The sequence below is a fragment of the Colletotrichum siamense genome, assembly GCF_013390195.1.
Source record: "Colletotrichum siamense strain Cg363 chromosome Unknown KSG_Cg363_contig05, whole genome shotgun sequence".
NCBI lineage: Eukaryota > Fungi > Ascomycota > Sordariomycetes > Glomerellales > Glomerellaceae > Colletotrichum > Colletotrichum siamense.
The window spans coordinates 3,100,866-3,127,830 of NW_023501018.1; the positions used below are offsets into that span (position 1 = coordinate 3,100,866).

The following is a 26,965-nucleotide window of genomic DNA, read 5'->3' on the forward strand; positions in this document are numbered from 1 at the left end:
TAGAGCAATCATGAAGAATAGAAACTGGCAAGGCAAGCGTTCCACGAAGCACGCTAATATTGCCGCCTCTAGCCATCCCTTCAGACCTGAAATCTTGCCCATGAACCACAACCACCTCCCTGAACCCCTGGTAATCCCATGCAAAAGCAAGATATAGTCCGCCACGAAAACTGACAATGGGGGTATTTAGGTTGTAAGTGCGCACCAGAAATCATTGCTGGGTAATAAGTCGTCAAACGCCATCCTCGGGAAGCCACTAACGACCAGAGTTGTGCAGCTTAAGCAACTCGTACATCTCGTTGTCGGTTCCCGTGTAATTGTGGCCCGACATGTTGAGCCCTCCGTAATGCTGCTGCTGCTGGTATGCCTGACTGGCATTAGCAGTCCCGCTTCCGTAGCTGTTGGACGTGCTGCTTCTAGTGCCGTATCCTCCTGCTGCATTGGCCGGCGTGGATGACGTCGTGCTTGAGCCAAAGCCGTACCAACTGTGCTGGTCCGGCTGAGCCGACTGTTGTTGCGTCTGCGACGAGTAAGAGCCGTAGGATTGCGTCTGCTGCGGCTGTTGCTGTTGTGATTGCTGCTGCTGCTGCTGTTGGTACTTAGTTGACGCCGACCGAGTGTGAGTACCAGTTGCTGAAGCACGCATGTTAAACGACTGCAAGGACGCGGTTTGTTGCTGGGTCGTGGTTGGTGTCTGCGAATAAGAGGAGGCAGCCGGAGTTGTGTTGTTGTAAGACTGGGAGCTGCGGGTCTGGTACTGGCTAGAACGAGAATTGTTGGTGGGCGTATACGCAATATTCGTGTTTTGGGCTGTGCTGCTTCGATCGTACGTGTTGTCGTACGAAGGGTAGGTGGATGTGGTCGCGGACGTTGTTTGTGCCGTGTAAGGCTCGTATGCGAGCCTCGTGTCAGAGGCTGCATTGTTATTGCTCGTAGCCGAGTATTTGGTGTTGTAATTGCTGTAGCCAGACACGTTGCCCATAGGCTGAGTGTCGACAGTGGTGGACTGCTGCACCGTGTGATGAGACGGAGTTGGTCGCGGGTCGGTGTTAACGGGAGTCCGCGTTGACGCTCTATGTCCCGCTCGGCTCTTAGCTCGAGCTGTCTGGACAGGTGCCTGGAAAGGAGACACTTGAGCAGGTGTGACAGACTGCGCGACTTGCGGAGTTGGAGATGGGCGGTGCTGTTGTTGCTGCTGCTGAATAGCAGCATGAGCCGCCGTCTGCTGTGTAGTATTGAAGCTGGACTGCTGAGCAGCGGCTTGAACTGGGGTCTGTGTAGACCTCCTTGAGCTTGAGCGGGGCTGTTGCTTGGTAGTCATCGTTGGAGACACAGTATTTGCTGGCGCCTTTGGCGGCGATGTCGCCCAGTTCTGAGCGTAGCTGGGAAGCGGGACAGCACTCTCCGTCGTAGAAGTTCTAGCTCCGGACGGCAGACTCCGCCTTGTGGCTGTAGAAGTACGTGAAGCCTTTGGGCTCTTAGCCGCGGGTTGCGTGTAACTCACGGTCTCAGCGACGGCTGGCTGGGTATATGATGTGGTGTCCATAGTCGGCTGAGTGTAGTTCGCAGTTTGTGTCAGCGCAGGTTGCGTATAAGACGAACTGACTGCGTGCTGATCCGTAAAAGAGACCGCGGCTGATGGCTCCGGATAAGTGTTGACGGCATGAGACAGGCCCATGTCGTTTGAAGAGCCTTGGCCATACGTGAGATCGCTCGGTCCCGAATTGAAGTAGTCCTGGGTTGACGTGTCGGCTGCGGGAGTCAACATATTAGCGACGGGCATGTTTGATGTGTAGTCGATAGTCTCGATGTCATCAGGCTCTGGCTCTTCTTGTGGTTCTGGAACAGGCTCTGGCTCGGGCTCTGCGTCAGCCTCCGCGTCGTCCTCGTCGTCACTAACAACTTGAACGGCCGTGAGTGTAGTTTTCTTCTTCGTGGCAGCACTCTTGACCAGCGGATACTGGCAGTCACGCCCTTCCTCTTCGCACACATCGCAAGTAGGCTTTGTTCGATCACACTGCATCTTGTTAGTTTGGTGAAGGGTGTCTCTGGCGACGGTACTCACCTTAAGCTTGCCGATTCTGCATCCAATGCAAGAGCCTCTGGAGATCATCTTCATTGGGGTGCCTTCAGGGGCTGGGACCAACTCCTCTTCCAATTCCGTGGTTGTCTTCGATTTCCGTGACGCCTTCTTCTTCGCCTTGGTCGGGGTTTCGGACTCTGAAGAGGCTGCGGGTTCCTCGAGAACTGCTGGCTGCGGCGGGGTTGATGATGCGCTCGTTGACGAAGACGCAGCGGCGTCATTCGGGTGCACAATCCGCAGCCTCTCTGCGCCGTACTTGACGAGCATAGAAAGAGATTCCTTCTGGAGGTCTGGAGACTGGTTGGCGAAGATGCTAAATTGCTCCGTGGACAGAGTCTCTGGGTCCACTCCGTTGTCACTCAACATTCTGATGGCCACCTCACGGCGCCTAGCCGCTTCAGCCGGTGGCACGTTGAGATTTGCCTGGGAGTGGAGGTTGCTTTGCACTGCAGCGTCTGCCTTGGTCATAACCGTGGAATCCGCTGCACCCGCGCCGTCCGCTGACGCCTCGGCGGCGTTTGCGTCTGACTTCTTCTTCCTCTTCTTCTTGGGCTGCGCAGGAGTTCCATCCTCGTTGACGGCTGCCGACTTCCGCTTTCTCTTTGGCTCCTTGGGTGTTCCATCTTCGTTGTACTCGACCTTCCGTTTTCTGGGGGTCTTCTTCTTGTCTCCTGCGGGGATCAAAGGTACAGGAGGCGGTGCCGGGGGTAGTGGTCGGAAATGTTCAATCATCTCCCCAACGGTCTTGTGCAGCGGCGAATGCTCGTACTTGACGTTGATCGTTCGCGAGTTCTTCGAAAACGCGATGGTCAGTGTGCCTCGGCAGTCGAAAGCTGGGCGGCCTGTACAAGTTAGCATAGAAACCTAATTCATTAGGGAAAGACCGTACCTGAGATAACAGGATCGAGTTCCTGTTGGCTGTACTCTCCTATGAGCGACTTGGATGCGGTCTTTCCGTTTTGGCGATTCCACATGGCCATCGAATCCTTGCACATGTACGTGAATGTCCACCCATATGGACCTCGCGAGACCTCTCTGACCACCCAGTTACTCTGGTCCACCGTCGACAGCAAGGCGACGATATGCTTGGCCACTGCTCGCTGCGTCGCTGGATTGTCGTGCGGCTGCTGGATAATGGCATCGTACGCGCGCACAACCTTGACCTGCTGACCTTCGACAGTCTGGGAGCGGAAGCCGCTCAGGGCCGGGTCGATGTTTTCCTGGGCGTCGCCATCGCTCTCGCGGATCGCGAACTCGACAGTCGAGGGGACGTCCAATGTCACGGAGACGTGCTCGCATCGCGTGGGTGTTCTCTTCGTCTCGAGGTCTTGTTGAAGCTGTGCGGGGAGGTCTTCGGGTTTCGCGATCGAGAACTTGTCGCTCAGCGCGTCGCCGTAAGACGAGGGCGCCAGGCCTAGAAGGGCCTCGGCCATCGCAGGTTTTTGTCGGCTATCCTTTTCGTTTCGGTTGATGAGCGCGGCGAGACTAGAAAGTCGCGATTTCGCCGACGGCGACTGCTGCGTGCGTGTGATGTTGTGGGATAGACCAGCGATTGACGCTTTGGTTGGAGTCGTTTGCTCGTACAATGGCAGCGGCTGGGGGCGCGAAAGCGCGGTTCCGCGTCCGTGAGAAGAGGGGTGGGACAAAGAGGAAGGTGGAGGGCGGGGTGGGGTGGCCATAGCGGCGAGAGTTCCTTCCTGGCCTGGGCTTTTGCCAGGATCCGCGATTGCGACTGCCATCCGAGCGACCTCAATAGACAGTTGCCAACGAGGTTGCGAAGACCCTGCCGACGGAGAAAGTCGAGATGCCGGTCGATGAGAAGAAGAGAAAGCCCCGCAAAGCCCTTTTTTTCCTGTAGGAATTCTTTTGAGACTGTGCAAGTAGAGCAAAACATACAAAATAGAAACAGCTCGTCGCGGCGAGAAGGAGGATGGGGCAGCCAGTTGACTTGTTGCTGGCACAGTCGATGTGGTGAGGTTGGCGATGAGAAGGACGAAGTCGGAATGCGCCGAGAGAGAGGGAAAAAAAAAAGGCACAGAAGACGATTCAGAATGTGACCAATACTCAGTGTGGTCTTCCTTCTCAGCCGCCAACCTGATTTCAGTTGCTAGTGGTCCTGAGGTTACGGGTCGTGTTCAGCACCAACACGCTGCTTCAAGCTCTGGTGCGAGATTCCAGTATTTCTTTGCGCCATTCTCATTGTTGTCGCCACACAAATAAACAACCTTCGGTTTCCGCCTCTGACCTGGATCACGCCGTGGGATTATTCGTGTGCCTAGCTACGGAGTATTGATGAGGCGAGCCAAAATCGTGTAGTGCTTGGGAAATTTTAATTGACTATCCAAGCCATCCAGAGCGCCACCGGCCACAGTACTGCGAAGCAATCAACAACAAATCAACTACACTTGAGGGTCTCGGCAGCAATCACAAACATTTCATCTTGAGCAAGGGTTTCATCAATCTCATTACACAACTACATAGAAGAGGCGATCCAAACCGGATCAGTGATTAATGAGAGCTCAAACTCCCTCGGGTATCAAAAGTGGTTTACAAGTGTTGAATAAGCATGCAGCTTAGTAGTAAATCTTCTCGTCCCAGATGGGAGGTCTGGCTCCCTCGGAATCCCACACCAACTTGTTCTTCTCATCCAACTGGCATCCCTCATCGGTGATGGGGATGATCTTGCTCGTCTGCGCAATCTCGTGCTTGGACACTCCAGCGCCATCCTCAGGGATCCAAAGGAGTGGGGGAAGGCTGGAGACGGAAGGCGGGTAGTAGGCGTTGTCCTGGATGTTACCAGGGTACAACTCGTCGACACTGGCCTCATCGCGAGGCACAAGCTGGCGAAGGTGCGTGTAGTTGGCAAAGACCCAAGGCTTGAGGAAGCGGGTAACGATGTTGCCACCCTCCATCTCCACCTGATTCTCCTCTCCTCCCGGGCTGAAGTTCTTAACGTTGGCAATCTTCTTGAACGGGTTGCTTGAGGTGCCGTTCTGGCCATCCTCCTCGGAAACGCCTCTGCCAGAATCCTTGCGGTCAATATCCTCAACGTTGGAGTTCAAAGATTCCTCCTCAACCTGGAGAGAACGCGGCAGAGTGTACAGCAACGGGTCCAGGACGCTGTTGAGAGTAATGTGGAAGAGGACGGAGAAGATGAGGAAAACGATCATGAGGATGAGAGGTCCAATGGCTTTCGAAACGGCAAAAAGACCAACCAAGCAAACCTCAGCCAGGTAGACGCCTGCGAAGAGCTGCTTGAGAGCACGAGGGTAGAGGAGACCTCTCGTATCGATCTTGGTGTCGGTAACAAACAGAATGTTGTACCTGTAAGCCAAGTAGAACAGTCCCATACCGATGGTGGAGAAGAAGAGCATGAGCGGCGCAATGATAGCGTACGTGATGCCTATGGATGAGATTAGTACATAGCATTACCATAGGAGGAATGATCAAAAACTTACTGATAACAGCAATCATGGTGTAAACTGGCAGTACACTTCCCCAGGAGATCGCCGCCAGTGTGGACCACTTCACGTAGAGAGCTCTGGGAGTGTTGGTGAGGAACTTCAGAAGCACCACGAAGATGGCGAACGCGACTACTTGAGTCATCGTACCGACTGCCAACGTGATACCCTGGACGATGAAGTAGCTAATGTAGAAGCTGGACGACTTGGGCAAAGCCTCGGACAGGGTTGAGAAGATGGAGGTCGGGTTCTGGCTGATTTGAATGACAGCAGCCAAAGCCGACTGGGAGATAGTTGTAATCAGGAAGACCTGAATAAGCTGGAACCAGTAGTATGCGTTCTGGGTGAACAGCTCGACTCGGGAGTTGGAAGGTTCTCCAGCCAGACGGGCGCAGAGGCGCATGATGACGGGTACCAAGGACATCAGAATGGACAGTGCCACACTAGGCAGAAGACCAGAGACAACACCCATGATCACGTCGGGGATCTTCTTCAGCCAGGCGAGGAAGGCGTATGTCTCGAGCTGATCGACACGAGCGATGAAACCAACCGCAGTGACTGGAATGGCCCAGAAGATAATCAGCGCGGAGACGAAGGCAACAACAGCGTAGCGGCGGATGACTCTCTGCCACCAGGGGACTCTGAGGGACTTCCAGATAACCTCGGTGGGTTGAATGCCGATGAACTTAGGGGTCATCTGAAGAGCCTGGTGGTGGGTAGTGACCTGGTACGCAGCCTGGGCGTCGGACTGGGTGAAAAACTCGACAAAGACGGCAGGAATCTTCTTGACCTTTCCGGCACGGTAATCGGCTTGGGCGGCTTCGACTGCGGGAATGAGACGCTGCAACTCGGATCGGCACCAGTCAATCGTGTCAACCTTCTTTCCAACCAGTCCCAGGGGGCCGAGTCTGTGTGTAGGGCGCTTCTTCTGGGGAATCCACTTGGTAGCAGCATCGGCCGTCTCGGCGTCTTGAGCAGGAGTCTTCTCGGGAGATGCACCCTTCTTGGTAGCCTTGAGGCGGGCCGCGTTGACCAACTTGATGAGCTTGACCTGGGCCTTCTCCAGCTTCATGGCAACCTTGTCACGCTCCTCCACCAACTCGTCCAGCTTTTCGGTGTCTCCAGTGATCCAAATTCTCTTAACCGAGTCGCTGAAAAGCTTCTTGAGTCGGTGTTCGTCGAGGTATTCTTCGGGCACAGAGGTGAAGAGGACAGTTCGCGAGGAAATGCGCTTGGAGTAGGTAGGCGAGAGCAGGAAGGCCTGGCGCAGGTTGATGTAGAAGATGCACTCGCGCATAATGAGATACATGACGAAGCCATAGAAGAGCCAGCCAACCAAGGCGTGCGCATATAGACGATTGAGACCTGAAGATTGGCTGATGTCGATGTTGCTGTACGTAAGGACATCAAGTTGGTTTGCATTGTTACCACCAGTAGCGTTGATGGGAAAGAGGATGGGCCATGTCATGATGAGACCAACGAGACAGATGGAGGCGCACAGGCGCAAAAACCGGAGGAAAAGGTAGGAATCAAGAGACTGGTGCTTGAGGGCGTAGACATCGGGGATTTTCCAGAAGCTCGCGAACCAGTTGAGGATACCACTGGGCAGGCTTGGCGTTCGTTCGCTGTGACGATGTTAGTCCACTGCCGTCAAGTTACGAGTTCCACGCAATGGGCATTACCTTTCACGCAAACTGCCCAGATAAGTTCTTGGGGCATAGAATCTACGCTGACTGCGGCGCAGAATCAAAAAGATTACCAAGTAGACACCGGCGATAGGAGCGCAGACAGCCAGGGTCGAAACCATGCCCGACAGAGAGCTTCCGGAGGTGTCACCCCGGGCCTCGCCCTGGTTTTCCGTCGTAGCATTCGCGGCGGACGACATGGCGACGGTGTTGGCGAATTGAGTCGCCTCGAGGTCGACGGGAAGGTGTAGTGGTGGTCTAGGAGTTGTGGTTGAAGAGGAAAAAGAGACGTCAAAAGACGGGAGAGTTGATGGTGGGGGTCCCTGGGGCCAAGTCGGGTATTAAACAGGGAAGTAGGCGCGTCGTGGAGAGACAGCGGAAGGGACTTGGAAGAGCGAGAAGGGACAGGGGCTGTAGCTGGAGGGGGGGGGGGAGAGAACGGGATGATATGTGCGTTTCTGTGGGTGTTGAAAAACCGGGAGTTGGTCCCTAGTCCCCAGATGAGAGATGGCACGATGCCCGATTAGAGCAGATAGGTCGATGTCGATCAGTTGCACAAGCGACGAGCTCGCCAACTTGCCCAGAGCTTTGTGGCGTGGAGCGCGTGGGTTGGTGGTGCGGTGCAAGTGCTGGGTGGTGGTGCAATGGTGCAGCGGTGCACAATAATGGGATGTGATGCTGGCCTGGGCTGGACCTGGGCCGGACTCCCCAAGTCAGGAAAGAAGAAACGGTGACGTGAGGGAAGGAAATTGGGCGCGTCTCCCAATGTCTCAGTCCTTCGTCGTGCTGAAAGGAGGTGACGCCACAGAACCACGGAAATGCGCTAGGAGGTGCGTTAGCCTCCTTTTTTTCTGCGCGCTGCGGTTGACGATCGAGGATTGGGGGAAAACAGTCAGGCTATCGAAGGAGATATCCGTCCTGACGGGTGATGGAAGGGAGGAAGTCGGCGCCGTGTTGTTATGTGAACACAGAAAAGAGAGGGAAGAAAAAAAAGACACGGCGAGGCGGTGGAGAGGATCGACGATTCTGGGTATCGGTGTTGATTAAGTCGGTGGCAGGAGGGCCCGTGATGCCTGACGACTTCTCGACGGGGAATGGACCTTATGGGACCGTATGGGACCTGTCTGCCGGGCTGTCTTTTCTTGAGACGGAATTTCTTGGGCTGAAGAGGGGTCCTGTCCCTTATTCTTATTTCGAAGGGTCCTTCACCGGCCGAAAAGAGGCCAACCGGACGAGGATGGGATACTCAAATCTGGGACCCCTGTTTTTTCACGAAGTGAACACAGAGAGAAAAACAGGAACACATCCACACATCCACACATCCACATGCCACAAGCCAACATGCCTGAACAGCGTACCTTGGTCGAGTCGCAGCAGTAGGTATGCAGCATCCGTAAAGGGGAGGGAGACAAGAGCTGAGGCGCGGGATGGTGTGTTCCAGGTCCAGGGCTGGTAGCGACAGCAGAGGCAGAGTGCCAGAGAGTGAGTGCGAGAGAGAGCTTCCATGGCTGATGGCAGGGCAGCAATCGCCTATGACGCATCTCTGCAGCGCCAACTCGGCTCGACAATCGTCCAATGTGCAGCTACGGCATGGCACCAAGACTCGAAGAGGGGGGTTCCACCAGACAGGGGCAGCAGCATTTGGGGAGGTGCGAAGGTGGTCGAACCCAGCTGCTGCAGCTGCAAGAACAAGACTGGGTGCGCTCCCTGGCAACTTCCTGGCGTCGATGCGCCTGGGAACGGCAATGCACTGGCCATCTGGTGGAGACCGCGCCCATCATCGACGAATCCTGGCCAGTCGAGGTGTTGTGGGCCGGCTGAACGCTGCATGCTGCCCCTCTAATTGGCCACTACATTTGCAATTGGAAACCGCCCTTAACCTTTGCGACTGCAGTTTGCCAGCAAGAAGCACTCTCACTGAGGGAAGCTACCACTGCCGGTTTGTGGGCGGTGCTGCTGCCGCCGAACACACTACAGAGTTTTTCTCAGTGCCCGTCTAAGGTAACTTCCTCTTGGCGGCCTCCGTCTGGAAGGTAGCACCTGCTGCCGACATCGACATTCAGACGTCTCAACCATCCGATGTGTTCGTCTGGTTTGTCGCCGTTGCCAACTTGTGCACACTCTACATCCCACAGTCATCTTTCATTTTTCTGCCCTGATTCGCGCCAAATCCTCACCGGAAACACCGTGATCCACCCGAACCGGCTGTCCTCCGCCGGCAGAGTTGCACCGGACCCCGGCAGACAAAAATGCGCAGGGCCAGACTTCCAGGTTTTTTCACCACCCAAAATCTGGACGTCGGCTCCTCTCGCTGCAGGGCTCGTCGCAGTTAAGCAAGGGCCCTGGATGTGTCGTCCGTGGCCGAGAGGCTGGCTACTGAGCCACACCAATTAAGACGACCTGTCTTTCGCGCGCTGCCGACAACCATTGAATGCGTTTCGACGTTGCCGCTCGTCTTTCACCCGAGACGAATGGAAACCAGCACCGACCCAATGGCAGCCACACGGCAGTAACGACGGATGAGTGACATCAACCTGTCTTGGCCTCCCCCGGGGAAAGCAACGCATGAGAAACCAATTCCACCCACTGACGCAACCTGCCCGTGGTTTTGTTTTCTGCCCTGGATATGCGTACCGCGACACGCACCACTCACCACGCACTTCCACGCGGCTCTTGCGCATCTCTGTTGAAAACGTCGCTGCACTATCGCAAATTTGACAAACAATCGGCAGCCCCAGACCAACAGCCTCAGCACCAGCCGGCTGGGCAGCTACGTACAAGCGTCATCGAGATGCCAATGCCAACATCGATGCGCTCTCTCTACGAATAGTCGTTTACTATCACCCGGACTCCAACCGTGCCGGCACTAATAACCGGCGACAGCTGCGCCGGTCTTCGTCTGGCATTGGGGCGATGGATGGGAAATGGGATCTGTGCAATCTACAACACCGCTCCTCGCTCCATCGACAAGGCCAATTTCCCGCTCTGGAACGCTTCGAATTTTGCCCACCGGCGTCCTAAAACTAGCGGCCATGGTCAAAGTGCCAAACCGCTTCCGGCAGTCTGGTTGCGCTTCCATCGGCGCTACTCATGGAGAAAATCTCAAATCCTCCACATTCTGGCACCCGTTCCCTTGCTACTATCGACAGACAGGTTCTCCTCAGACCCCTGTCCAGCTGCCAAAGGAAATTGGACGCTGAAAAAGACGGTGGACCAGCCTGCAAGCAGCCACGAAAAACAAACTTGTGAGGGCCACAACCGATAGCCCACCTGAGAATCAGACAGCCCGCGAGTCACTGCCACTATTTACGCGACAACGGGCGACGGTAGCCGCCCGCTGCCCTGGCGATGTGGCCGTCCGGTCGATTACACCGTTTCGCTTTTGCCATCGTTCGTTTCCAGTGTCTTGTGCGGTCGGCGGGAGGGCGCGCAGTTTGGAATGGAACTCGCCCAGTCTAACAGCCATAACAGTGTCATCTGGCAGAAACACTAGCTGCCCTATCGGCGTAGTCTGCAATCCTCGGCAGACTCTGCTGCATCTCTTGCCATGCTTGTACAGCTGGATGTGCTGCATCTCTTGCAGATTTACCGTCGCGTGCGCCGTTCTGTGTGTCCTTCCCAGCTGAGAGACCGCATTTCGACCGGCCCAGGCCCCATGCTGTTATCAACCCCCTTCATCAAATATCCCGGCGAACTTCGCCCCAATGGCGGACCTCTCCGTTGCAAACCTTGGCGGCCGTTCTAAACTCTATTCGAATGCTTCATTTGAGAAGTCCGGATAAATCAGCACCGACACCTGCCATGTCTCTATTCGCCGACCAACCATCGACTATCGCGGCATGTTCCTCTCGTCGGTGCCACGTTGTTTAGCCGTTGACGACCAGATTTCCGGGGATCTTGCGCAGCACGAGGACGGCTATCTGGGGTCGGCGGATCGTTGGTTCTCGATTATATCCTGATCGGGTCGATCGTCGTTCTATTCCTGCGCGAGTGGCGTTCATGTGACCAGCGTTGAGATGACATGCATCTTGCCAAGACATGGGAATGTGTCCCAAAAGCTGCCTAATGAGTTATACCATCATGTTTGAGCAGCTTGAGATCTCTGACGTAGCCTCAACTTGGGCTGAAAGTGAAATTCACTGCAAATTCAGGCAGCCACTTGCATTGATGAACATGACCTTCCATTTACACGGTCATTCGTCTTCCACAAGCACAAAGACGACCTTCCCCCTTGCAGGGCGTTGCTGAAAGAGCTGCTGTAGGCAGTCTTTGCTTACATAGTTTCTATTTTCTCATCCTTCCGCAGCCTCGACGGTCGCATTAGCCCTTGCCATTGTTCTCAAATGGGCGTGGCCGGTGATTGCTTCATAGAGATGTATTCCTATTGTTCGTCCTAGCCATAGCTTGGGATTCAAAGATCGCAATGGCTTCTTTGTCCCGTTTGCTTGGATTTGCAGCACCGACCAGGTGGTCTTGTCCCTTGAGAAGCAAAGAAGGCAATGAAGAGAGGCTTTTCAAAATAGCGACTCTTCCCAGCCTCAGATCTCTATGGGTGCAACTGGAATCACTCTCTCATTTGATATCGTCCCCTTTAGTAGAAGCACTTACATTCTGTCAGTGGTTTCCTCACGATGTCGACGTACGCCCATGCCCATCGCGAGCCCCATCCCGGCTACGTGGAGAAGACACCATATGCTCACGGATACCAGTCACGCTACACGGAAGAGATCATCAACAGAGGCGGCTATGTCACTGGACACGACAACCCCTGCGACCTCCAGCTCCTGGATCATGTCAATTGCGGTTACCTCTCAACGCATGGAGTCCCGCCGACCCTGCTCGCCCTCAAGCAGCATGCTCAGTCGCTCGCGGTCCTCATCTCTCAGATCACAATCTCGAGCCAGTACGCCGAGGTCGACAACAAGAACAACGCCGACGGACGTATCTACAATTCGTTCCGCGACAACGAAGCCTTTGACTGGCTCAACGACCTGAGCATGCCCTACGAGAACGATGACGAGTGGCATAACAAGCCCCTGACGGACCTAATGAACGTCGTCGCAAGACAGTCGGATACCAGGGGCACCGAGCATCACTGCCCCCTCCAGAAGATCTCCCCACCGGAAGAAGGAAAGACGAAGCTGCGCCCCTACGCCTCGCACAGCGCCCTCGCAATGCACGCCAACGAGTGCCTCGAGATGCTCGATCACGAGTACAGCGGCACGGGCGGCCTCATGTCCCTCCTCCCAACTGACTCCGCGGCCGACGCCAAGGATATGGTCGCAGTCCGCAACAGCCTGCTCGGCCAATTTCTCCTATTTGCCCAGCACCTCGTGGCCCGCATGCACGACCTCGAGCTCAGCTACGCCAACGCCCTCGACGTGACCGCCGGCGAGGCCGCCGTGCCGATGCAGATGCTCTCCAAGGTCGGCCCGGATGGCACCTCGGGCAGGGAGGTCGCGTACCCGCAGGACAAATGGATCCTGGCCAACGCCGGCGACGATGTCTTTGACCACCTGCACCGCGCGTTGGACCGCCAGGAGGCACAGATCAAGATCAAGCAGCAGATCTACGAGGCAAACGGCACATACGGCGAGCGCCTGTGGAACGAGCAGCGCGGCGGCGACCTGTACGCCCGTGGTCTCGTATTCTACGACGTCAAGACACGCTTCTTCCGGCTACAGGGCAAGGGCAAGAGCACCATCTTCATGCTCCCCGCGCATGGCGAGCACCCGGCGGTGCAGCAGACGCGCCGCATCGAGGTCACTCCTACGGTGGTCTCGGTGGTGACGCCGACGTGGCCGGCACGCGTGTCTGAGTGGGAGAAGAAGTACCGCGCCAAGCTCGAGGAAGCGGACGAGAGGGAGATCAAGCACCACGACATGACCGCGGAGACGTTCAAGATGCGGGAGCACAACGAGACGCTCGCAACAGAGCTGCAGAAGGCCCGGCTCATGAACGAGAAGTTCGAGACTTACTACACGGCGTCGGAGGCCACGGACGGCGCCGCGATGCTGGAGAGGAAGGCGGCGGCGCTCGAGGCGGAGCTCGCAGGGCAGAAGGCTCGGATGGAGCAGCTCGAAAAGCTGGAGACGCAGCTGGAAAAGCTCAAGCCGCACCTGCCGGAGAGCTACAAAGGGTTCCTGTACTCGCCTTTGCCGGGGCAGACGGAGCCTCTGGGTGCCGCCATGTTTCGGGACGCGCCTGCCACGGGTGTCAGCGACTGAGGACTTGGTTTGTTTGAGTCTCGTGCGAGGGTCTTGATGATGGAGGCAACCCGAGAAAGTGTCTTGTGTATGTTTTGGCAGTGGCGTAAAGGGTGTTGTCCAGGTGGCACGCAAGTCGGGCATCGTATCATTTGTGCGAATACACGACGACGACGACAAGTAGAGATGGTGTCTTTCGTAGCTGCGTTGGTGTAGCTTGGCAATTGGACCAGTTGATCGGACAATGTTGGACAGTGGCGTACAGAAGAGCACACAACAAACGAGTGACTCGGAAGAAGACCCTCGAGAAGGAAACGGTTGTCGAACTAGCGGCACCAATCTTTGGTTCCCCTCCCTACCTTAGAGTGCAACATGTGATTTCCTAGAGTTTGGTAGTGCGCAGCAATGAGCCGCGACTCCCTTGGTTGGTGGTTGCGACCGTGTTATCGGCCATCTTCAAAGTTCCACCAAAAAGATTGGTTCCCCTCCACCCCTCAAAGATCGAAAATCAAGGCCGCGCGACCCACGATTGACGATTAGGAACATGGAACAAAGGAACAGCACCAGGGATGATGGTCGCGGGCTATTACAATCTCGGCATGGCACGGAATCGGTCAGCAAGGGTCCGGGTAGCCGAAGCACCGCTACCCACCCGAGCCGATTCATCCCCCACCTGCCTGTGTGTGTCGTTGCCCCGGCGACGACGTTCACCGGCGCCCGCCAAAACAAAACCCTGCAGATTTCTGAGGAACTGCTTCGGCGGCGCGGCATGGCAATCCCTCATGATGCCATTTGACGGCCGGTCATTGGTGATTCGGGTTGCCTAAGAATGCGCTAGAGTAAAGTAGACAGACAACCTTGCGGCGCGGACGTTCGATTCTTGCTGCTTCGTTCTAGCCCGTTCAGAAGTTGCTCGGCGTCGAAGAAGTGCGCGCCGCCCTTTCGATTGGACAGACAGCGAGGAACGGAGTAGTAGCTCGGCAGACTTACGCCGCACTCTTTTTTCCCTCCCTTCTTCAAGTCCTGTCAGCCGGGTGTCTGGTTGGTTTCTTATTCCCTCACGCGCTACTGCGTACGTACACCGGCTTGGTTGCTTGCCCGCCACCCCTGTCATCCAGACCATTCGATTTGTTGACATCCCACATCCTGTCCGCGAAGCCGCAGGCCGCAGACACCACCGCCGCCCCAACCCCCAACCCCTCGATTTGCATCCCAGCAAGCGTCCCGTCATCCAGATAATCCATCGACACACGCAAAACGTTCGCCCGGGGTCTTGCAGTGTAGGATCCTCTTTCTCCATACTTGATTGCCCACCATAGCTTTGCTGGCCTCCTCTTTCCCGCATTGCTGCGTGCCCCGTGCTTTCTTCTCTTTCCCATCCTTTCTCTTCTTGTCAGACGCAGCGTTTTTCGAGGCCCATTTTCGCAGCCCAGTTGGAGCCGATCCTAGACGAAGGGGGAAGCGCACGGGAGACGACCAGAGAAAAAAAAGAATGCTTGCTCGTTGAACTACGAAACGGCGTTCTAGATCTGTGACCTCACCCATTGGAGAGAAAGTGAGAGAGGGCATACGAAATACCTGTGATTTGCAACTACGGTCGACGACTGGAGCAAGGATCGGGGGAGGAAGATCATGAACGGTGCTGCCGCATAGCGGTCGGCGGATACGAACAACACAGAAACGGGACCACGGTACGCGCCCGCGACAAAACGAATACATCACACGATGGTGTCATCGACAACGACGACGATATATGGCCGACGGGCCCTCGACGCCCGGAGGACCACCCTCGCCGCGCTGCTGCTGTCCTCCGCCGTGACGGCGCAGCAGACCTTCCCCTACGTCCCGACGACAATCCTGCTCTCCCCCACGCAGCCCGGCGTACCAGCCAACGCCAGCAGCAACGGCCTCGCATACATCTTCCACCAAGGCAGCAGCAGCAGTAGCGTCGAGCTCTTATCGTTAAATGTCTCCTCGACAGTCGACGGGGCCTCCAGCCTGCAGACGATATCGAGCAGCCTGCCCTTCCTCGACAGCGCGAGCAAGACCACGGCCTTCCTGCCCGCGATGGCCGACAACGGGACGATCGTGGTGCAGGCGGGGGACTGCGCGGCGGACGACGGCTACGACGTGTGGAGCTACACCGCCGGCTCGTGGTCCAAGACCGCCGCGTCGCTGCCGAGCTCCGCCGACTCGGATGCCGGCCCGTACGCCCTCGGCGCAGGGATCAGCTTCTCGGCGACGCTGGCGCCGACGATGTCGCAGCCGGTGCTGTACTCGTTCGGCGGCATGTGTCTGAGCCCGACGACGGACGAGTCAACGTGGCAGGAGAACGGGACGTACACGAAGGCGATGCTGCGGGTTGCGCCGTCGGACAGCAGCAGCTCGTCAGGGGCGTACGCGGCGAGCTTCATAACCGGGAAGGGCCCCGCGTTCCCGGAGGCTGGGTTCTCGTTTACGGCGCTGAGCCCGTCCATTTCGAACCGGTCCGGGGTCGTGACGCAGCAGAATCGGTACGTGCTGCTCGGTGGGCACACACAGCAGGCATTCATCAACATGAGCTCGGCCGCGATCTGGAACCTGCCGGAGGAGTCGTGGAACTTTGCGACTGTCGGGGCTGTGAGGACGGGGAGCAGCGAGCTTGCCGTCAAGGGCGTGGTGAGGAGGAACGCGGAGGTGGAGAGCCGGTCTGGGCACACTGCTGTGCTGAACGAGGACGGCACTGCGCTTATTGTCATGGGAGGATGGGTGGGAAGCGTGTCGCAGGCTGCCTCGCCGCAGCTGGCGGTGTTGCAGATGGGGGATACGTATGGAGATTGGACGTGGGAGATTCCGACGCAGCAGCCCAGCGGCGGCATCTACGGCCACGGGGCGGCGATCTTGCCCGGGAACGTGATGATGGTGTACGGGGGGTACGAAGTCTCGAGCTCGGGGTCCAAGACGAAAAGGCAATCGAGTGGGACTGGGCTGCGGTTCCTGAACATGACCTCGATGTCGTGGACGACGAGTTACTCGAACCCAAACCACGGCACAACGTCAGGCTCAAGCGGCGCTTCTGATGATAACATCAAGAAGATCGGCCTTGGAGTCGGCCTGGGCGTGGGGCTCGCAGCCGTTCTCGGTGCTTTCCTCGTCTACTTCTGCTACAAGAGGCATCTGAGGAAGAAGAAGCTGGCCAGAGACGAGGCGGTGCGCTCCCTTGCTCAGGATGCTTCTCACTTCTTGCACCCGGAAGACGACATGTTGGAGCGGCACGATGCGTCTGCTTTCCCCTGGACAAACCACGCCTGGTACACCGGAGGCCACGATCCCTACGACGACGGCGCCAGAACACAGGGATACGAATCCCTGAGAACCCCTAATCAGGGAAGCTATGGCACATATCAGCAACCACCCGGCCTCCTCATCCCTCGCAAACCCATCCCGCGAGCAGCTAGAGGCGCGTACCAACCCGCCGCCACCCTGACGACACCAGGCCACATCCACCCCATCTACGAAGCAGACGAAGACGACCCGGACAACGCCAAGGCCAGACAACGCAACCAGGAGCCCGTGACGCCCACGACACCGGCCTACGCGGACCCTTTCACCACACCCACGGGTTCCGGTTCCGTGCCGGTCCTCGTCCCAGGGAACCGCAACTCCATGACCCCCAGCCCCGAAGCGCTCATGCGGCGCGACCCCGAGGTACAAGACTGGCAGTCCGACGTCGACGCCGCCGAGGCGCTCCTCGCGCAGATGCCCGCGCGGCGCAACACAGGAAAGCGCTCCTCGCCCTCTCGGCGCGCATCGATGCGGTCGCGGGCCAGCATGGCCGACGACGAGCGCACCGCCAGCAACGTGTCCGAGTCGGCGCGGAGCGCCATCAGCCTGCCGACGCGCAGCGCGTCCGCCAAGCGCAACAGCGCCGGCCCGAACAACCTGAACCTGACCATCATCACGGACGGCAGGGTGGGCACGTCGAGCTCGTCGAGCAGCAGCGGGCACACGTACTCGACGGCCAAGACGACGTTCAACGCGCTGCAGGCGGAGGGGCCCTCGCTGCTGCACCGCGGGCAGAAGCCGCTGCACGAGTCGCCCGACGACGACGAGGAGGACTACATACACATCCCGAGCAGCCCGAGCAAGCACAAGCCGCGGCGGTCGCTGGGGTGGCTGGGCAGTTTGAGGCGGGTGTTTAGTGGGAACCCGAACGAGTCGTCGGACTCGAGCAAGGAGGATGATCTGCCGAGGCGGCTGTCGCTTGACCAGGTCAGCTCGGACTACGAGCCGCGTCTGGTGGGGTTGTCTGGCATCGGGGGCGCCGAGCTGCTGAGGAGGAAGCAGGGCAGGCACGATTGGGATGTTGACCAGAAGTCTCTGGACGAGTGGGATATTGAGAAGGCCATCGAGCAGAGGCTTGTCCAGGTCATGTTCACGGTGCCGAAGGAGAGGTTACGCGTCGTCAATGCGGAGGTTGAGAAGGAGGAGGAGGCGGTGCTCGTTGACCCGGACAGAGACGAGTTGGACGAATTGGACAGACTAGTGCACGATCCAGAGAAGGCGGGCTTGGTCGTAGACTACAGAGACAAGGGCAAGGGCAAAGAGATCGCGGAGGAGGACATCACGATGGCGTTTAGCAGACCAGAGTCACCCGGTGGCGTATCACTGTCGCCGACTAGGGGCAGGAGGTTGGTGCATCTACCGCCGCCCAAAGAGGACGACGGCGGGGGCGGGTTGAGAGTCAGAGAAGAGTCTGAGCCGAGGCCCAGTCTGACGTTGAGGACGGCGGAGGTCGTCAGCGTTGCGAGGCCGAAGACGAGGGTGTTGGAGATGGTGGAGAATTTCGAGACGAAGAGCCGGGAGAGCAGTCCATCCCTTCACTAACGGGCTACGTCGTTTGCCGGGCCCTCTCGGTTTGGTTCCTTGTATCTTGCACCACATTTCTGCACTGGCGTTTGTGTTTCCTCCGCCGGGAGATGTGCTGTCTCCAACATTCCTCCTGTTCGGAGAACGAGACGAGACGATACGTGTACATGGGTTTATCATGGGTCGACGGCGCGCGTTGGGGAATTCTGGGTTATTTGCAAATGGAAGGCGGCGGGTTTTGCTTGTATTTTAACGAGAAAGCGATACATGCTCCGGAAATGGATGGGAGACGGCTTTTTGGATTTTGTTTTTTGAAATAAGGGGCTTGGTTCTATTCACTCGCTTCTGTGTTTATACGATCGTTTTCACGGTGGCGGATGATACATCATCCTACGTCAATGGGTAGTTTGAGGGAGGAGATGGAGGCAGGTAGATGAACCCCGGGCTTGGATTGCTCCAGACGTTGAAATTGAACATGGTTGGAATGTTGCATGTGTTGGTGCTTGCTTCGCCGTGACCTGCAAACAGTAGGATGGTTGGCTGTATCGAGGTCGCGGATCGTTTTGTTGTGCCAAAGGTTTCCAAAGCCTTTGCACATGCGAGCTCTTACCTAGGGGCACCCTTGCGTATCTATCATGTACCGTATCGAACGAGTTGAAGAGGGGTCTCTGAGAGCAGATTGTCCGTCTCATCGCCCTGAAAGCCCCTTCACTCAACACTTCATGTCATACCAAACATTTCACCTCTTCATTTTCCGGCGCTCGCGAGCGGGTATCTCATAATTGTAATCGAACCGCTCTCCCCCATCTCGTATACGGTCCAAGACTCTCCCCCCCCCCGCCAGCTTCACCCCTCCTTCACCCCCTCCTCGCCCTTCTTCTCCCCGTCCGCATCCCCCTTCTTCCACCGATACTCCCTCTCGATCCCCGCCCTCCTCTGCGCCGTATCGCACAACCTCGCATCCCCACACTCGCACACAGCTGGCTCCCTCACCCAGCGGTACGTGATACTCCACCGGTCCTCCCTCCTCCTCACCGTGCCATCCTTCAACGTATCCGTCTTCCTCTTCCGGATCCCATGCGTCCAAAGCAGCCTCGAGTCCCCGGACATCTGCAACATGCTCCGCGGCGTCAAATCAACCTCCACAGTCTCCTTCTCCTCTCCCTCTCCCCCATCCTCACACTTCCCTGTCTTGGCCCTCACCCTCGAAAACTGCATCACAACCCCGCTCCCCAAACTCAGCGCATACAGCTGGTCGTACGCGCTATGCGTGTCCACGTGCGGCGGGATCCCCGCGCCCGGCGGGTAGTGCTGCAGACACACCTGGTCCGGGTCGCGGCCCTCGCGCGTCGGGATCAGCGGCCGCAGCCACTCCGGGAACGCGCGGAACGGCACGGCCGGGTCCACGCCGAACGTCTTGTAGTCGAACGTGTACCCGTAGTGCAGCGACAGCCGGCCCGCGCCGCGGTCCGTCGGCCACTCGAGCTCGTGCCGGAAGATGTCGATGAGCCGCGCCTCGTGCTCCGCCGTGATGAAGTCGTCTTGCCAGAAGAGGCCGCGGGGCTCGATGGGGAGTTCTTCCATTGGCGTGCGCGTCTGGGAGAACTCTTTCGTTACTCAAACTTGCGGCAAGGTAATGAATGGTTGGCGTGAGAGAAGACCGCAGGGTTGATTCGTTCCCGTCCCGTCGGCTGATTTTGATGGTGGGCGAAATTGTTCAAGTGGGGGTGGGGCTTTTGTGAGAAATTCACTAAATGACTGGTAAACTCTGTCTTATTTTTTTTCTGTTGAAGTACTGTTAGAAAGACATTTGAAATTCGAGGACCCTCAAAAGTTGGTCGCTGTAGTGTGCGCGAGGAGATTGTTGCTGGCTTATGCCATTTTCAGCGTTTCCGCAAAAAATTGACAAGGGCCGTCGTGAGTCGATTGAAGTCGCACAAGCCGCGAAAAGAGTGGGTCCAGTATCGGCAATCGGGCGGAGGATCGGACACCCACGCGGATGTGCACCGGTCTGGCGGGGGTTGTCTCGGCCTACCCCTTTGCTTATTGGCTGTTCTATTCAAAGCGCTCTTTGATACTGACGAGCGCAACACTTCAATCCTATGTTCTCATCCACAATGAGGTCAACAGTGGCACTGGCAAACGGAATTCAAGTTGTTAAACTTCATGAAATTGTAGTATCGTTCCCAATCAGCTAAATGATGTGGTATCTCGTAAAAGTAACGCCAACCCATGCATGCAAAAAGGTCAAACCCATCCGTCTCTATGATACAAGAGCCCCTCATCGTGATATAGCCCAAACATATATAGGAATGGGTCACGCCACGAGTTATAATTCATGACCCCGGGTTAGAAAGCCTGCCCGGGTCCAGCATTGTGGTTATATCCCTGGTTGTATCCCTGCTGTCCGTTCCTCTGCACAGTCGGCATTTGATCTGTGTGCGGCAAGACAGGGCTTTCAGGCACAGGGCTACGCGCTCCCCACAGAGCCTCCCCAATTCGCTGTTGCGTCAGGTCCCGAGGACCAGTGGCAGTGGGACTTGGAGCCACGGCATTGGGTGGCATTCCGGGGCTCGGCGCCAAAGCTGTTCTTTCCCACTCGGCGTCGGCATCGCGTTGCGGGTGGTATGCCTCGCGTGGTGGGTGATAGACGGGCACCATGCCGGCCGCCTCGTAACTCTTATCTTGGTAAGGCGAGATGGGGGACATTGGTGATACAGGTCTTGCTGGGCGTTGCGGCGGCGACATCTCAGAAGCGTGAGGCTGAGCGTGCGCAATGAGGCTGTCGCTTTCATTATCGGCGCGGGCGGGACGTGGCGGCGGCCTCGAAGGCTGCAGGTAGGTGCTGCGGCGGAATTCGGTTGCGATGGGAAGATGGTCGGTACTCTTCGCTCCGGGGCGGGCGTAAGAGGTGTCGCCCTTGTCGAGATCATCCATATCCAAGCTGGCGGCCGTCTTGTAGCTAGGGTCCTCCTTGCGACGCTTGACACCGCAAAGGAGCCAGCGCATGCCACGACCGAAGGCCTTGACAAAGTCCCAGAGGTTGAGCGCGTTTCCAATGGCGCCAAAACCAAGCCAGCCTCCGGAGGGAGGTCCATGCTCATTCTCGCGCGGGTGAGCGTTGGGGTCTCGGGAGTCGGGCGTAGGATAGAAGGTGGGTTTCGCACCGGGAGCGTACGGTCTCCACGGGAAGGCCCAGAGGTGCAGGAGGGCGAAGAGAGCCATCTCGAAACATAGTAGTAAGGCGGGAATGCCGACCTTAATGTCGGGATAAGCGAGGACTTCGTTCGGGTGGACGAGGTCAAGAGTAGATGTGGCGACGGAAATGCAGGTAACCTGCCAGAAGGAGAAGAAGACGACTAGCTTGATTGCCAGGACCTTGAGGAAGGGTGAGTGAGGTGCGAGAGCTTCGCGCATCTGGACGTAGAACTGGATGACGCAGTACATGGCGATGGTCACGGCGACACAGTTGATTGAGATGACCTGCGTTTGTTAGCGGAGACCATCAATGTGCGTAAGCAGGGAGACATACCCAGATGTGAGCAAAGACCGGGTTGTTGGAGCTCTCGCAGTATCTGTGGAAGTATTGAGAGACAACGGCGGTGACGGTCATGGCAACACGGATAAAGACGTAGTGATAGATGCCGATCCAGTTGATGTTGAACCAAGTCAAACCGCTCTTGGGCGTGCGCCAGGGTCCTCTCTCACCACCACAGCACTTGGCGAACCAATTCAGGGGCCAGACCCAAGGCTTGATGGGGTGCAGGTTACGGAAGTATTCCTTTTGCGTGTGTAGATCCGGGGCCAAGTAGTGACACATGAGGGAGAAGAAGGAAGCAATGGCGAATGCTTCATAGCAGTCGCTCATGACCTGGAAGTAGACGGCATGCCAGTAGTAGTATAGTTGGAGGAAGGATGAGGCGGCGTAGACGGGGACCATAAACAGGATACGGATGATCTGGCGCTGCTCTCGTGGTTTCGTGTAGTTGTTCGCGTGCATGAACACTAGATAGAGAGACAGGCTGATGGCGATGATGGTACAGGAGCCGGCGATGACGAGGGCGAGGTCGTGGAAGGTCAACGGGCCGGCGATGAGGATCTCGGAGCCGGGGAGGACTGGAGCACGGGAGAGACATTTGTTAGCTTCATTCGGGCGGCCGGAGCAGGAGAGAGGATTTGCGGGTTAGCTGGATGACGTACTCCTCATGTCCTCGAGGGTGGAATTACACGTCAAATTCATATTGACGGTTCAGCGCCCACGAAGGGGTGGCCGTTGGGTGCTGCAGAACGTTGGGCCAAGTGCGAGACAGCGGGAAAGAGGTGTCGCGGGATCGAGGAAGTCGAGGTTCGGTGTGGACGGTGACGTTGCGTGGGTTGGGTTTGTGAGTGCCAAGACTCGTCGGCTGCAGGTACCAGAGCGGATGCCCAGGTCTTGGCGGAGCTTGTCGCTCGTGGCAGCTCGGTGGTGGTGCGGAGGAGGGTGTTCCTTCTCGCGAGCACGGCCGGACGAGACGACGTAGAAAAGGATCAAAAAGAAAAGAGTAAGGGTCCAGTGAGGTTATTTCCTCCTCTTTTGATTGCCTGACGCACTGCAATGCAACGCTCTCCCTCTCTTTGCCCAGGATTCCGGCTCTCGAGTCGCGATTCGCAGTTCGGTTGGAGTGTGGTGTGTGGTGAGTGGTCGTGTGTCGTGTGAGGTCGCCAGGTCCCAACAATGTCCCAGGTCGATCCTCCTCTTGCAAGATTCCACAAAAAATTACCGGCCGTCGCGCGTGCGCAATTACAATCGTCGTTCGAGTATCTTATCTTTTTCCGTGCTGCAGCAGCTGCCCTCGTCGCATTTGTTCTGTGTTCGTTCCCGGTGCCGCAACAAGAGACCAAAAATAAAAGAGTACTGGAAGAAAGGGGGACGGTCGAAGGTGGTTCCCCCTGAGGTCGAAGAATGAAACAGAAGACGCACCCGAGAACAGAGGCTGTCGTGAAGCTGACAGCCAAGAGAATGATTTGGGAAGAGGAGGGAAAGAAAAAAAAAAAACAAGAGAAAGGAAGGATGCGAAAGCGGAGGGGAATGGAGACTTGAGAGAGAGGCGAGACACGAATGAGCAACGGTATGAGCCACCGGGATTGGATGTGCGGTAAGGTAAGGTAGGCAAAGGTAAGGTGGGAAGCCAGGAGCAGGATCCGGGGTCAGCAAATGGCAGTCCAGTCCAGTGTGAGATGATGTCTCTTGGTGGCCTGTCCCATGCCAATCCCATCTCGTCCATCCATCCATTCCGCCCAGCTCCTCCTCCTGCTTTCCTGCTCCTCCTCCCCTCCACTGCTGGGCCGGTGCTGCTCCTGCTGCTGCGCTGCGTCTCGCTGCAGCCCCCCGTTTGTCGAGTGGCTGTGCCAAGGGTCGCTAAGGCGGCGCGCTAAGATTACAGGGCCGCTGACGAAGGCACCGTCCATTCAGCAGCGACCTCCCTTCCACCTCCGGGACAGCACAGCACCCTCCTTCAGGGGTTCTCCTTCCATGTGAATGGCCAGACGCCATTCGCCTTTTGCATCATGCTGCATCTCGCGCACCTATTTCTTCCAAACCGTCCCAACTTCTCACCCATCGCATTAACGACGAAGTGGCCTAGCATCTGGTATGACGCACTTTAGTGCTGACCTCGCTCACCTCACAGACACCATCGCGAACCGCGCAGGTCACGGACAGACAGACAAAGTGCCAGAGAGAGGCTCTGCCAGCCATCCATCGCACCAAGCAGCACCGCGCACCACATCGTCCGTCGCATACTTACGGGAACGCGTACACTTACGGGGCATCTTATTTGATTTCCAAATAAGGCCCTGGGAATTCGGAACCAGGGAGGGGGGCAGCGGGCAAGGGGAGGGGCCCACGGGAAAGGAAACATGGCTCCCTCCCTCACCTTCCCGCGCGGCGGTCGCGGCCAGCACCCGGGTTTAATGAAGACATCCATTGAGAAGACGCACACACACACACATCTCACACGGAGAACGAATAACAAAACAGATCTAAACGGAAACCAAGTCATACCAAGTATCCGTACCAAGAAAAATTCCCCGGGCGAATCTCAGACTTCGCCTTATGCAGGGACTTGTCTTCTCATTCCTCCTCCCGCCGACCATGACCACCACCGCCGAAGCCGGGACCTCCTGAAGTCCCCGTCGTTGCACGACACCTCGCAAACTCGGACGAAGGAGGGTGATCAAACGCGAGAAAACTTTTGATGAGACGAACACTACGGACGTTTGACATTTTGGCAGGCGAGCGACGCCCGACGACAGCAACGACAACGACGACGACGTCACATACGTAATCGCAATGTAAAAAAGAAAGCACGTCCTTTTCAATTCAGAAGCCAGCCGCGGCAAACACACATGTCCCATCGCGACTTGGGGGACGGGTTACTTACACCGCAGACTAAAAAAACTCAATGCATCCGAAATATTATGCCAAGCATCGCCCGCCCAAGTCCCGGCACCACAACACCCGCCCACTTTCCGCCGCGCTGAGCTTAAAAAAACATTAGCTGAAGCTATTCCCAGCCCTCAGCCACAGTGGGCGACCCCAAGGCAGCCACCATGCGGCGTATTCGTACACGCAGCCCCCGACCAAGGCAGTGAGCGACAATCCCAACCCGCCGCCGTAAAACAATACGAGAGAGCGTGGATCCAGACATGCGGGACTACGAGTCAAACCAACATCGCCATCTCCCCCAAACGTGCATCATTCTTTCACAAGAGACATCATCCCTTGGAATACTTTTCAGCAGCCCCCAAACATCTCTAATTCCCAACATCCACCGTACAACCGTTGTCTGAAATTACACTCAGGACCCTACCAAATATCTGCCCCCAAGCATCAAATCTCCCACAGCCCCAACTCTGTTTCGAAACATGCCACTTTCCTCTGACCCTCGCTCCCGTGTCTCTCTCTCCCTTCCTGTGTTCCGCGTCAAATCTTATTCTTATCTCGGCCGTTATCAATCGGTACTCGAAACATCGCCCGCCGTTGGACGCTTCTAGCTTTTCCTCAGCCTTTTCTCCCCAGGGCAAAATGGCTAGTCCTCTGAAGATCAGATACCCAGACTTGACGACGGTAGGCCAGAAGACTTTGACTTTGACCTCAACATCAAGATCCAAACACAGGTGCGGTGCCGAACCCCCTTGGCGGAAGCACGCCAACAACAGATGGAGGTCCCGTTAGCTCGCGGCATCCCCCTTTCCCCCACGGAACGACGAAGCCACTTACAAACGCCTCCAAATTTCCCAGCCGCAAAAATCTGCAGAACTACTGGATTTAAACTCGTTTCCGCGTCGCGTCATCGAGACAGAATCGGTCCTTAGCCCCAAGCCTCGTCGCGATCTCCAACCTCTTGCCTCGTGAAAACCCCTGAACGCGCTCCGACGATGCGGCTGACAGCGATCGCGGGCGGCAACATCTTCAAGTGATATCAACAGAAGATTATTGCAAACGCAATCCGAAGGCAGTTCAAAAACAACCGTGGACCAATTGCAATCGCCCAAAGGATCCCACACGCGACCCGTATCCCAATCCCCAGTCCACCAACACAATCAGATCACAGCTCATCCTTTCCCTTCCCGTCCGTTTCAACGTTTCAAAACACTCATCATAAAAGGCCAAGCTTTTTTTTTCCCAGCTGCGCAAAACGGGCCACAATCCATGTCCATAACACGCCCAACTCAAATAAAAAATTACGAAAAATGACATCAGCTTCCGACACTCACTCACTCACTCACTCACACTCGCACGCGCACGCAAACCTTTTGCAAATAGCGATCGGCAGGAACTCGCTACCCGCACCGGCCCCGACACCCTCCATGAACATCAAAATCAGTGCACACCTACGCGAAGGATGGAACTGCGGTGGGGTCAAGTACAGAGTAAGCCATGTCGTCAGATCATATCATCCACAGGCCGCAAAGACTTTCACAACGGCGGCAAGGGGATCATCCCGTCCGCCGTATCGAATACGCACACCGGCGTCCGTGAGCCCGCCCGGGACCGCACCGGCGCAAGGGGGCCGGCGGCGCAAAGTCTCCCCCATGCATCCATTCATCCCTCCCTGGGGCAAACGGGCTTGACACCCCCAAACGGCTCCGGCCCGAACCAGGAAGGAATCGAGGCCATGATTCCGAGACAACGGCGGCGATTAGAACAGATCTGAACATCACATGACATCTGTTGCACACCAGATAGGGGACTGCATCTCTTGAAACATCATTTACGTGTCTATTGTGTTATTATGATTCTCGCGATTAGAAGTGAATAGAACTCTTCTCCGTGCGCTTGCCGGTGCTCATGACGATCGTGGAGAGGACGCTGTTTGCACGTTGCCCTTGCCCGAGACCTTCGTGGCTACACGACCTGTGCCCACGGCAGCTCAGCTCGACAACTGTCGTGCGACCCTCCCCGCATTGCCAATGGCCTACTACGTGTCTTCTGAGCACCGTCACCCATGAACTGTGTCCTGTGAACGCGTAATGGTGTCAATTGTTACCATCTGTAACCAATCTCTCCCACCCAGCCGCTCGTGGCTCACTGGCGTCCAGTCCACGTTTCGCCCGTGTATGTACAGATGCCGTCCATCATTATACCAGTGGACCCATGGCCAAATCTCATACCAATGGCAAGCCCCATCTTCTGCGACC

The 26,965-nt window shown here is 56.7% G+C and overlaps 6 protein-coding genes across 6 annotated transcripts; 2 read left to right on the forward strand and 4 right to left on the reverse strand.

Annotated features, from left to right (window-relative positions):
* Positions 1–256: 256 nt before the first annotated feature.
* CGCS363_v008400 (uncharacterized protein) lies at positions 257–3,516 on the reverse strand (the record flags this gene model as incomplete). The annotated part of the gene is made up of 3 exons (XM_036640249.1): positions 257–2,017; positions 2,066–2,925; positions 2,973–3,516. 3 exons carry the CDS (start codon positions 3,514–3,516, stop codon positions 257–259), a joined length of 3,165 nt encoding a protein of 1,054 aa, XP_036494371.1.
* A 1,140-nt stretch (positions 3,517–4,656) lies between these two features.
* Positions 4,657–7,429, reverse strand: RSN1-2 (Uncharacterized protein; the record flags this gene model as incomplete). The annotated part of the gene is made up of 3 exons (XM_036640250.1): positions 4,657–5,486; positions 5,542–7,169; positions 7,227–7,429. 3 exons carry the CDS (start codon positions 7,427–7,429, stop codon positions 4,657–4,659), a joined length of 2,661 nt encoding a protein of 886 aa, XP_036495027.1.
* A 4,431-nt stretch (positions 7,430–11,860) lies between these two features.
* Positions 11,861–13,456, forward strand: CGCS363_v008402 (uncharacterized protein; the record flags this gene model as incomplete). The annotated part of the gene is made up of 1 exon (XM_036640251.1): positions 11,861–13,456. The coding sequence occupies one exon, from the start codon at positions 11,861–11,863 to the stop codon at positions 13,454–13,456; it is 1,596 nt and encodes a 531-aa protein (XP_036494369.1).
* A 1,704-nt stretch (positions 13,457–15,160) lies between these two features.
* On the forward strand, positions 15,161–18,301 carry CGCS363_v008403 (uncharacterized protein; the record flags this gene model as incomplete). The annotated part of the gene is made up of 1 exon (XM_036640252.1): positions 15,161–18,301. One exon carries the CDS (start codon positions 15,161–15,163, stop codon positions 18,299–18,301), a length of 3,141 nt encoding a protein of 1,046 aa, XP_036495008.1.
* Positions 18,302–19,129: 828 nt separating this feature from the next.
* On the reverse strand, positions 19,130–19,867 carry CGCS363_v008404 (Alkylated DNA repair protein ALKBH8-like protein; the record flags this gene model as incomplete). Its single annotated transcript, XM_036640253.1, has 1 exon — positions 19,130–19,867. One exon carries the CDS (start codon positions 19,865–19,867, stop codon positions 19,130–19,132), a length of 738 nt encoding a protein of 245 aa, XP_036495055.1.
* Positions 19,868–20,632: 765 nt separating this feature from the next.
* Positions 20,633–22,523, reverse strand: CGCS363_v008405 (Transmembrane protein 184-like protein; the record flags this gene model as incomplete). Its single annotated transcript, XM_036640254.1, has 3 exons — positions 20,633–21,766; positions 21,816–22,399; positions 22,484–22,523. 3 exons carry the CDS (start codon positions 22,521–22,523, stop codon positions 20,633–20,635), a joined length of 1,758 nt encoding a protein of 585 aa, XP_036495060.1.
* Positions 22,524–26,965: the final 4,442 nt, after the last annotated feature.